The sequence below is a fragment of the Zalophus californianus genome, chromosome 12 (genome assembly GCF_009762305.2).
Source record: "Zalophus californianus isolate mZalCal1 chromosome 12, mZalCal1.pri.v2, whole genome shotgun sequence".
Taxonomy (NCBI): Eukaryota; Metazoa; Chordata; class Mammalia; order Carnivora; family Otariidae; genus Zalophus; species Zalophus californianus.
In genome coordinates, this window is record NC_045606.1 from 10,081,538 (window position 1) to 10,093,733 (window position 12,196).

General features: G+C 38.5%; 1 protein-coding gene across 4 annotated transcripts in view; it reads right to left on the reverse strand.

Moving 5' to 3' along the window:
• Window positions 1-12,196, reverse strand: part of HECW1 (HECT, C2 and WW domain containing E3 ubiquitin protein ligase 1) — a 437,510-nt gene that overhangs the window by 152,765 nt on the left and 272,549 nt on the right. For all 4 annotated transcript variants that reach the window (XM_027574949.2, XM_027574951.2, XM_027574948.2 and 1 more), the window contains one exon: window positions 6,585-6,754. In XM_027574949.2, coding sequence (XP_027430750.2) covers window positions 6,585-6,754 — 170 coding nt within the window. The remainder of the gene's footprint in view (window positions 1-6,584; window positions 6,755-12,196) is intronic.

A 12,196-nucleotide genomic window follows, 5' to 3' on the forward strand; every position in this document is an offset into this window, starting at 1 on the left:
CGTGTTGGGATGAGCACTTAGTGTTACATGCAACTAATGTATTGAACACTACAACAAAAACTTATGATGTACTATATGCTGGCTAACTGAACATAATAATAATAATAATAATAATAATAATAATAATAATAAGTCACCCATGATCCATTCCTTTTGTTACTAAGGTCAGATACTATTTTAATGAATCAGGGACTGACTGGGCTGCTTGAGCTATCTTGAAATTTTCTACCATTGGTTGGCCCTGATTCCCTCACTGTAGCCAGCCAGGAGTCCAACTGAGAATCTAGGGTTTTGCTAGGAAATCTCCCCTTGGAGGATCCAGAACTTCAGGTTTTGTCTCTTCAGCAGTCAAACTATAGAAAACTTCTCTTTGATCTTCAGCAGCTTTTGGCCTACTTTCTTATCCCTTTCATAAAAAGCTGTTGCAGAAAGTTGACTCACTTGAAATTCCTTTCTCTCCAGGATCTTTTTTTTTTTTAAGATTTTATTTATTTATCTATCAGAGAGAGAGAGAGAGAGAGAGAGAGAGCACAAGCCGGGGGAGCAGGAGAGAGAGAAGCAGACTCCCCACTGTGCAAGGAGCCCGATGTGGGGCTCGATCCCAGGACTCTGGGATCATGACCTGAGCTGAAGGCAGACACTTAACGACTGAGCCACCCAGGCGCCCCTCTCTCCAGGATCTTGGCCACACAAGTCCTGTTGTCCTGACCATCCTCTCATGATCACGAATCCTTTTTTTTTCTTTTTAGTTTTACCTGGCTTTTCTAGGTGCTATGTGTTAGTGTGCCATAATGTTGCTCCAGGACAGCTAGAAGCAGATACCAACTGTTTCCATTCTTGACTCTTTATAATCCATTCCACAGCGGCAGGAACATTTGGATAAATTTTGATCAGAACATGATGCTTTCCTACCCCAATAGCTTCTTACCACATTTAGAATAAAATCCCAACCACTTTCCCTGACTTACAAGATGCTGGGCCTTGCCTCTCTCCCCAGCCTCATCTCATACCTCACTCCCATCCCTCACACACGGTTATTCTCCAGCCACAATGATCTTCCTGCTGTTGTGTAAGCCTGCCAAGCTTGGTACACTCGGGCTCTTCATACCAGCTGCTTCCTTGATCTGCAACATACATCTAACCAGGTCTTCATGTGTCTGGTCTCAGTTCCTGTGACAGCAACTCAGAAAGGCCTTCCTGGACCATGGCTATCTAAGCTCCTCTCCATCACGTACATGACGTTACAATGTAGTATTTCCTTTGTGTTGCTTATTTTTCCTTGCAGTTGTCTTGTTAATTTTTTGTTTTGTTTTCTTACATTAGAATGTAAGCTCTAGGAGGCAATGTCTTGTCTTCTAATCTTGTGACCAGATTGAAGCAGACTGATACTGTACACGTGTGGGATTAATCCACCCAGCTTTCAGGGCTGAGACAGACAGAATAGAGTAGAGGCTGACAAACACCATGGCCCCAGGATTGATTTTAGTATTTGCTCAACCCACATGATATTTCTGAGAAGTTGCATATAGGAGTTCCCTGTTAGATTTAAGAGGTTTAAATATACTCTCCACATAGGCACTCTGAATAAATAACGCAAAACTCTTCAGTTGCTGCCATTTTCTATTTAATTTCTTTGTGTGGCTATAATCTTATAAGTGCTCATTATATCCATTCAGGAAAGTAAACAGACCTGAAAATCAAGGAGAGTTTTCCCTGGGTGAAAACAGTTTCTAATCACAGTAATAATAATAAAAAAAGAGATCAATCAACATGGTAGTCTTCTTTAAAAAAATTTTTAGTTGACATTATATTTAGTATGCATTTCTCTCAATTTTCCCTCCTCATTTTAAAATTCTGATAGTAAGAGGGGAAAGATTTATGCGATCTGAAGAGAAACCAGAAAAAAAAAAAAAGGAAGATAGCAGAAGGGGAAGAATGAAGGGGGGAAATCGGAGGGGGAGACGAACCATGAGAGACTATGGACTCTGAAAAACACTGAGGGTTCTAGAGGGGAGGGGGGTGGGGGATGGGTTAGCCTGGTGATGGGTATTAAGGAGGGCATGTTCTGCATGGAGCACTGGGTGTTATACTCAAACAATGAATCATGGAACACTACATTAAAAACTAATGATGTAATGTATGGTGATTAACATAACATAATAATAATAATACATTTGATAGTAAAAAAAATTAAAAAAATAAAATTCTGATAGTAACTGTATTTTTCTAAGATTTAGTACGTTTTAATCAGCAAAAACACGTTTTAAGTTTGAACTTGCCTAAATTTGAAAAAATTGCATAAGATTTTAACGCAACATTAATCACAGAAATAAATTTAGCATTTAAACTATACAATAAAGGATATTCTTGCTCTTAAGTTCAGGTAACTTCAATTATTTCTCATGAATGTCCTTTATATGTTAGTAGGTATATACAGAAAGTAGGACAGTTTGGTTCTCACATACCCACCTTGCATAGAAATTTAAAGATGTGCATGAATTCTGTAGGAGCAGGGAATCTTCATTTCATTCACGAAGGTGCAATGTGAGACCCAGAACCCAACATTGGGTTTTGTTTGTAAGAAATAAGAGAACCAAACCATGAGAGATGCTGGACTCTGGGAAACAAACTGAGGATTGCTGGAGGGAGGGGGGTGGGGGGACGGGGTAGCCCGGTGATGGGTATTAAGGAGGGTACGTGTTGTGATGACCATTGGGTGTTATATGCAACTAATGAGTTGTTGAACACTACATCAAAGACTAGTGATATACTATATGTTGGCTAACTGAACATAAAAAAAAAAAAAAGAAAAGAAAAGAAATAAGAGAATCACACTGGATGTATGTAACTGGAGTAAGCCCAGCCCAATAGCCATCACTTGTCTGTGTGTACCACGAGCTCCAACAACATGGCATTTCTTTCTTTTTATTTTTCAACCACATGCTATTTCTATAGAGTTCCCCAAGTGTTTGTGAGATGCCTTGGTAGTTTTGCACATGCTGTTCCTTCTACCTGGAATGCCCCCAACCCACTCCCCCAAATATGTCTCATCACCCATCAAGACCTATGTCCCACAGCACACCACCTGGGAAATCTTCCCTCAGTATTCTGCTGCATTCTGTCCATACCTTGATTAGAACATTTATTTCATTGTCTTGTCTCCTTCCACCAGCCTGAGAGGTCTTACCTATCAATCATTTTTGTGTCCTTCCAGAGGTTTCTGTTTCTACTACAGAATAGATACTCAGTAACATTTCTTTAATAATCAGCCAGAAGAACTTCACCTGGCTTTCCCCATTAAAAAAGTTCTCACTGAACCTTCAAACTTATCTTCCAGAAGTAGTAGTTCATATGATTAGCTGAAAGACCAAACTAAACTTTTTGATAACTGCCTTCAGCCTTATCATCCAATGCTATAGATTTAAACTTTATTTTTCCTCTGAAGGGGAGGGGTTATACTGATCACTCTGAGTATCTGATAGAATCTATGGATACTCCCTCCAGAATTTATCCACAACCAACTATACACAACACTGATCAGTATCAGGCTCTAAAGGCAGATGACCTGCTTCAAATTCTGGCTCTGCCATTTAATAGCTATGAGACCTGGGGAAAATTACTTAACTTCTCTGTGCCTCAGTTTCCCCATCTTTAAATGGGGATAATAGTACATATCTCATAGGGTTGTTGTGAGGATTGAGTTAATTATATAAAACGTTTACACTGCTTGGCATAGTAAGCCCTATATATAAGCCCTATATAGCCTATTATTAGTAGGTTCCAGGAACTGGATATGATTCCTTCCCTTGAGGAGCTCAAAGGCTCACAGGAAAGACAGATGTGCAAATAAAAGAGTATGATAGAGGTCTGGACAAAGGGGCAGAGAGGAAGGAGCACTTTCCTCCTGAGGCCCGGGGTGGGGGCGTCAAGGAGTGGCCCATAAGGGAGGTGGTGTTTTAGCTGTCTTGATGGGTGAGCAGGAGTTGCTAGTTGGATTCATTGGGAACGTACATTTTAGGCAGACACGAGCAAAGACAATCTATGCAACCATGTGAAAGCATGAGGGGCGGTGGGGGACAGCAGCTACTGAGAGTGGTCTTAGCATAATGTCTGAGGTGTAAGGTACCGAGCAGTGGAGCTGAAGCACATTGCTCACACTGCAGATTGTTTTATTCAACACCCATGTTCAACCACCTCTCCTTTTGCCCTCTTTGCTATAGAGTTGGGGAACTGAAGCACTAGATTTTTCCAAACAGGTGAGGGTCTGTGACAGGTAATAGGGCTTTTGCTGGGAAGGGCTTCTCTTACAGAATAAAAATGCAAAACCTTACAAGGAGAAGGCTTTTTGCCTCTTTGCTTTCTTCCTGCCTGGAACTTGAGTTTGGGGCTTTAAGATAGGAGGATGAGAGCCATCTGCTAAGGGTGCAGTGGGAAGACCCAGAGAGCTTGAGTCCCTCACTGGTGTTCTCAGTAGCTGCACTACCAGAACCACTTCCCTCTGGACTTCTTGGTTGTGAGAAATATCACAGCTGGCCCCACTTCCTCTAGCTTAGAGCCAAGTGCACCCGTAACTACACATGTGGTAAGCCACGCTGGGACAGCAAAGTCCTTGAATGCTCTGCATAGGAGAGCATTTAGGGGTTGAAAGTGCAGATCTTCAGTCAAGTTATTTGATGTTTAACTTGAGAAATCAGTTATGCTCAGTCTGAGCCTCATCAGGGAGACATGGCAAAACTTATTTTAGAAAACCAACTTAATTTTTTTTACTTATTTAAATTCAATTTGTTAACAAACAATGTATCATTAGTTTCAGATGTACAGCTCAGTAATTCATCAGTTGCATATAACACCCAGTGCTCATTACATCACATGCCCTCCTTAATGCCCATCACCCAGTTAAGAAAAAAAAAAGAATACCAACTTTAACTACAGGATGCTGGATAGAATGCAGGAGGTCAAAAGCAGAGTGAGAGTTTGCTAGGAGCTTTCCAGAGTGAAGCAAATCTTAACTAAAGACTCAGGAATAATTTCAGAACTTAAAGTGGATTCTAGCTGACATTTTTAGGCAAAAAACATTCTGATGGTGCTGGGTTTCTGAAATGTTCTTTGAGGACTTATAATACCTTTACGACTAAATGTTTTAGAACAAGTTGCTCTGAAGTTCTTCAGAAGAGAGAAGACTTTTTTTTTTCATGTACTATAAATTCCTGTAGCATCATGTATTATCCCCAGGAATGCAGTGAGGAGACCAGAAATAATTGGTGAGAATAGCCAGGACTGAAGGAACAAATAATTTAAGATTCATTATTCCATGCTACTGGTATCTTCAGTGCTTTAGAATCTACTGATAACCAAAGTAGTAGGAAGTTTAAGTGCAATTCCATTTCCTTTACGTTGCTCTAACTTCAAAGCTGTTAACATTGCTCCTCTGTAAGTCCTGGGTCTGGGTTAATTAAGTCTAGGAAGTGGGTGGTGTAATTTAAGAGACAATGAACAAGATTTGCCCCCAAATATCTAATTACACTTTCTTGTTCAAGAATGCTTGAAAAGCCTACGTCAGAGATGACCTACTCTGAAGAATAAAGGAAGGAAACCTGTCCAAAGCAAGTGCCTTGGGTAGGAGTAGCACGTTCTCATCAGTAACAGCCTGATGAAGGTAACCTAAGGTTCAGATTGAGGATGTCTGATTTCTTACATCTACACAACTAGTAACAAGCCATGCTGGGATTTCAACCAAGATTTGTGTGGCTGCAAATCTGTGCTTTTAACTCCAACATTATTCTATAGCCCCTCCCATGCCCTAAGCCTCCCTGCTTCCCAGCCCACACAGTTAGCAGGTCACACCCTCAAGCTTAAGCATGTGAGTTAGCTGCCCAATGGGTTGTGACAACTTTCTGCTAGTTCTCTAGGAGAGGACTTAGTCACTGTGAGGCCAAGCCTGACTTGCATGTGGCTTTGCTGAGGAACGTCCTCACTCCTGGCTGGTGGAGGACACACATTTGGAAGTGGAGATGGGCCTTCATGAGACAAAACAAACTGTTCAATACTTTAGCACCATTCAGACCAGGAAGATGGGGTACACAATTAGGATTCATGTTTATTTAAATCAAACAGTTTGCAACTCCCAGGGGTATTCTAGGGCTTTTAATGATTTACCTGTCCCAGGAAACCGACAGTTTTAGAATCTCCAGAACTGGTCTAGAGGGACACATTTAAAATTTGGCACTCTTGCCTAAGGACTGCACACGTAGGAAGAGTGTAAGAATGCTTCTCTTCCTTCTCCCACACAGAGGTAGAGAGAGGCTGCCTTGCTTTCGGATGCAGGTTCTGAATCAGATGAAGAAGCTATAACAGGGCTACTGAGTGTAGCTGCAACAAACAGTTTCCTGGTATTGCCTTGAGGGGTTCCATCAAGATCCCTGAGTTGCAACCCACAGAGAACACATCTCCCTTCTAAGACCAGAGAGCCGTGAACTTAGCAGCAGTTTGGGGCTCCAAGAAAGGAGGGCACAGCATGTGGGCTGGTTTCTGGTCAGTTGTTTAGGTGGCCACTTAGGCTTCTTCTCAGGGCCCACAGCACTCACCTCGGCCTGCCAGATGGGGTTCACGGTATTGCCTATGATCTTGGATCTCCTCTCCTGTCCGTGGTGTGGGAGGGCAGGGAAGATGCTGTGTTTTCCAGGCTGAATGGAAATCTTCAGGTAAGGGTCTGGGTTGAAAAACATCCCTTTCTTCAACCCCATGGCCTGGAAATCTATAAAATTAGGAACACTTTTAATTTAAATGTATTTTGGTGAGGTTAAAGATCATATCAGGCTTTACACAAGGAGAAAGTCCATCTAAAATATGGATGTCTTTCCAATCTTTAGACTATTTTCTACCTCATTACAAATATGGATTGGTATGTCTACAGAACCCATTATATGGAACATTTACTGGCATGTATAAAACCATTCCTTGTCAGAAGTCAATACAACAGCTATTGTGGTCACTATGTGTTTTAAGAGAGGACGGTTGGCCCTTCCTGGACTGGACTTCCAGCATTCCTCAGGAAGCTTGAAGTGGGGGGTCTCAGGTCACCTCAGGAAACTTGGTAGACACTGAGGGAAGAAATCCAATGGAAAATTCTATGGGTCTAAGTGAAAATTCCCCTGCAAAGTGGAGATGTAAGAAACCCAAGGGCTGTAGTCTCACAATGAATATAGTAGGTCTATCAGCCCATGACTTATGTGGCAGAACCAAAATGGGAGCCAATTAACAGAGATTTTGTCTCCTTCCCAAGCCCCATGCTGCCCATCCTGCATGGCATCCCTCTCGGGCTTCAGGATTTCACTGAGTTTTGGTTAATGAAATTTCCTCTTGGTTTCTGGAAGGTAGCTGAGTAGTTTTCCAGGCTCCTGCTGTTTCTGCAGGTTTGTACAGATAATTGTTATTTCTCAAGCATTTCAATAGGAACACAAGAATGGCAAATCAGGAGTTGTTGGCTTTCTGCCCTAGTAACACAAAAGTATTGAGTTTCTTCTTCCTTTTTCTTTTAACTTAGACACATGCTAATGTTATCTACTGATTTTTTTTAATAAAAGACTTTATTTTGAGGGCAGAGTTGTAGGTTCACAGCAAAATTAAGAGGAAGTACAGATTTTCCCATATACCTCTTGCTTCACACATGCAGAGCCTCCCTCATTATCAACAACTCCCACTGGAGGGGCACATTTATTGCAACTGATGAACCTATACTGTCACATCATTATTACCCAAAGTCCATAGTTTATATTAGCGTTCACTCTTGGTGGTGTACGTTCTATGGGTTTTGACAAATGTATCCATTATTAGAGTATCATACAGAATATTTCTACTGCCTTAAAAAAACCTCTGTGCTCCACCTCCCCCTATCTTCCCCCAGCCCCACCCCCAGGCAACCACTGATCTCCTTACTGACTCCACAGTTTTGCCCTTCCCATAATGTCACATAGCTGGAATCATATGGTATGTAGCCTTTTCAGGTTGACTTTTTTTCACTTAAATATGCATTTAAGATTCCTCCACGTTTTTTTCTGGTTTGACAGCTCATTTCCTTTCAGCAACGAACATCAATCCATTATCTGCATGTACTACAGTTTATTCATCCATTCAACTACTGAAGGACATCTTAGTTGCTTCCAGGTTCTGGCAATTATGAATAAAGCTGCTATAAGCATCTGTGGGCAGGTTTTGTACAGAGTTAAGTTTTTAACTCATTTGGGTAAATACCAAGAAATGTAACCACTGGATCCTATGGTAAGAGTATGTTTAGTTTTGTAACAAATTACCAAACTGTCTTTGAAAGTGGCTGTCCCATTTTGCATTCGCACCAGGAACCATAGTTCATTGTTCTACATTCTTGTCAGCATTTGGTGTTGTCAGTGTTCTGGATTTTGGCCATTCTAATAGGTATGTGGTGGTATCTCATTGTTGTTTTTATTTGTATTTCTCTGGTGACATAAGATACGGAGTGTGTTTTCATATGATTATTTGTCATCTGTATGATATGTCTGCCAAGATCTTTGGCCCATTTTTTAAATTGAGTTGTTGGTTTTCATATTGAATTTCAAGAGTTCTTTGTATATTGGATAATGTTCCTTTAACAGATGAGTATTTTGTAAATAATTTTTCTCAGTGTAGCTCGTCTTCTCATGCTCTTGACATTGTCTTTTGTGGTGTAGAAGTTTTTAATTCTAATAAAATTCATTCTTTATCAATTATTTCTTTCATGCACCGCATCTTCAGTGTTGTAGCTAAAAAGCCACTGCCATACCCAAAGTCATGTAGGTTTTCTCCTGTTACCTTCAAGGAGTTTTATATTTTGCATCTTACACATAGGTCTGATCCACTTTGAGTTATTTTTAAAAATTGAGATATACTTGACACATAAGATTATATTAGTTTCAGGTGTACAACATAATGATTCGTATATTTGCATTATATTTATATATAATGCAAAACAGTTACCAAATAAGTCTATTTAACAGCCATCACCACACATTGTTATAACTTTTTTATTCTGATAAAAACTTTTAAGATCTACTCTCTTACCAATTTTCAAATACACAATACAGTATTTATTAACTTTAGTCACCATGCTGTACATTACATCCACATGACTTATTTGTTTTATAACAGGAAGTTTGTATCTTTTGACCACCTTCACCCATTTTGCCCAGCCCCCACCAATCTATTCTCTGTATCCATGAGCTTGATTTTTTTTTCAGATTCCACGTATAAGTGAGGTCATATGGTCTTTGTGTTTCCCTGTCTGACTTATTTCATTTAGCATAATGCCCTCAAGGTCTATCCATGTTGTCACAAATAGCAAGATTTCATTCTTTTTTATAGCTGAATATCACTGTATTGTGTGTGTATATATATATATATATATATATATATATATATATATATACCACATTTTCTTTATCCATTCATCCATCTGTGGACACTTAGGTTGCTTCTGTGTTGTGGCTATTGTAAATAATGCCTTAGTGAACATGAGGGTGCATATATCTTTTTGAGTTCGTGTTTTCATTTCTTTGGATAAACACCCAGAGTAGAATTGCTGAATCCTATGGTAGTTTTATTTTTAATTTTTTGAAGAACCTCCATACTGTTTTCCATAGTGGCTGCACTAATTTATGTCCCCACTAACAGTGCACCTCTCTACCTCCTCGCTAACATTTGTTTTCTCTTGTCTTTTTGGTACTAGCCATTCTAACAGGTGTGAAAGGATATCTCATTGTGGTTTTGATTTGCATTTCACTTATGATGAGTGATGTCGAACATCTCTTTGTGTACTTGTTGGCGATCTGTATGTCTTCTTTGATGAGATGTCTATTTGGATCTTCTGCACATTCTTAAGTCAGACTTTTTTTTCTGCTGAATTGCATGAGTTCTTTATATATTTTGGATATTAACCCCTTTTCAGAGATAAATTTGCAATTATTTTCTATTACTCCTTTTCATTTTGTTGATAGTTTCCTGCTTTTTAGTTTGATATAGTTCCATTTATTTATTTTTGCTTTTGTTGCCTTTGCTTTTGGTGTCAAATCTGAAAAAATCACCACCAAGACTGATGTCGAGCTTATTGTCTATGTTTTCTTCTAAAAGTTTTGTGATTTCTGGTCTTATGTTCAAGTCTTTAATACATTTTGAGTTATTTTTTGTGTATGGTGTAATACAGTGATCTAGTTTTATTCTTTTGCATGTGGCTGTCCTATTTTCCCAGCATCATTTATTGAATAGACTGTCTTTTTCCCATTGTATATTCTGACTCCTTGCTGTAAATTAAATGGCCATAAAAGAGTATGTTTATTCTGGACTCTCTTTTCTGTTCCTTTGGTCTATGTGTCTTGTTTTTATGTTAATATCATACTGTTTTGATTGCTCTGGTAATATAGTTTGAAATCAGGAATGATTCCTCCAACTTTGTTCTTCTTTCTTCATATTGCTTTGGTTTTTTTGGGTCTTTTGTGGTTCCATACAAATTTTAGAATTCTTTGTTCTATTTCTGTGAAAAAATGCCATTGGAATATTGATAGAGATTGCACTGAATGTGTAGATTGCTTTGGGTAGTACGGACATTTTGACCATATTAATTCTCCTCCATGAGCATAGACTATCTTCCCATTTATTTGTGTCTTCTTCAATTTCTTTCATCAATGTTTTCTTGTCTTTGGTGTACTGGTCTGTCTTTCCTTAGTTACATTTATTCCTAGGTATTTTAATCTTTTTGATGCAATTATAAATGGGATTGTTTTCTTAATTTCTCTTTCTGAGAGTTCATTATTAGTGAAGAAATAGCAGATTTTTGTATTTTGATTTTGTATCCTGCAATTTGATTGAATTTATTAGTTCTAATAGCTTTTTAGTGGGTTAATTTTTGTGAAGTATGTAAGTTCTGGATATAGATTCTTCTTCTTCTTCTTCTTTTTTTTTTGCATGTAGATGTCCAGTAGTTCTAGCACCATCTGTTGAAAAGACTGTTTTTGTTCCATTGTATTGCCACTGCTCCTTTGTCAATGACCACTTGACTAAATTTATGTGGGTTTCTTTCTGAATACTCTATTCTGTTCCACTGACCTATTTGTCTATTCTTTCACCAATATGACACTTATCTTGATTACCATGGCCGTGGTAAGTCTTGAAGTTAAGTAAGTCAGTTCTCCAACTTTGATCTGCTCTTTCAACACTGTGTTGGCTATCCTGGCTCTTTTGCCTCTCTCTATAAATTTTAGAGTCATTTAATCAATATCCACAAAATGACTTACTGGGGTTTTAATTGGGATTGCATTCTATAAAAAAATTGAAATTTTGACAATAGTGAGTCTTTTAACCTATCAATGTGGCATATCTCTCTATTTAGTTCTTTTCTAATTTCATTCATCAGAGTTTTGTAGTTTTCCTCATATAGACCTTGTACATATTTTGTTAGATTTATATTTAAGCATTTCATTTTTGGGGGTGCTAATATAAAAAGGCATTGTGTGTTTAATTTCAAATTCCATTTGTTCATTGCTGGTATATAGGAAAGCAATTGACTTTTTGTTTATTAACCTTGTATCCTGCAATCTTGCTCTAATTGCTTACCAGTGGCTCTTTAGGCACACATTTTCTTTACTGGGGCTCACTTAGACATGAAAAATGCAAGGACACTCATGTACTTAATTTCTGTGGTCTTAGATCTCTGACATTCATGGTCTGCAACATCTGTTGGTTGATAACAAGCTAAGGCAACAGTTTTCCAACTGTGTTCAATAGAGTCCTAGAGCTTCATGCTATTGTGTCTCCTCAAAGACCACTTAGGATGGATTTTAGTGTGTAGGGCTCTGAGCTTTGTATATCATTTTAGGCAGGGTAACTCAGTTTTTCTTTATACTTTTATTTTGAAATTATTCTAATTTTACAGAAGAGTTGCAGAGATAGTACGAAGATTTTCAACATATCTTTTACCCCGTTTGCCCCAATGTTAATATATTACAGAATTATGATACATTATGAAAACTAAAAAATTAGATTACTCAACTAAATACTATTAATTAAGTTACATACTTTATTTGGATTTTCACTGACTTTTCCACAAATGTACTTTTTTGAGCAGCTTGGTTTTTATCTGTTTTACCAATTGAGCTTCATGTGAGATTTTGTTTAGACAAAGTCTGCTGGCTGC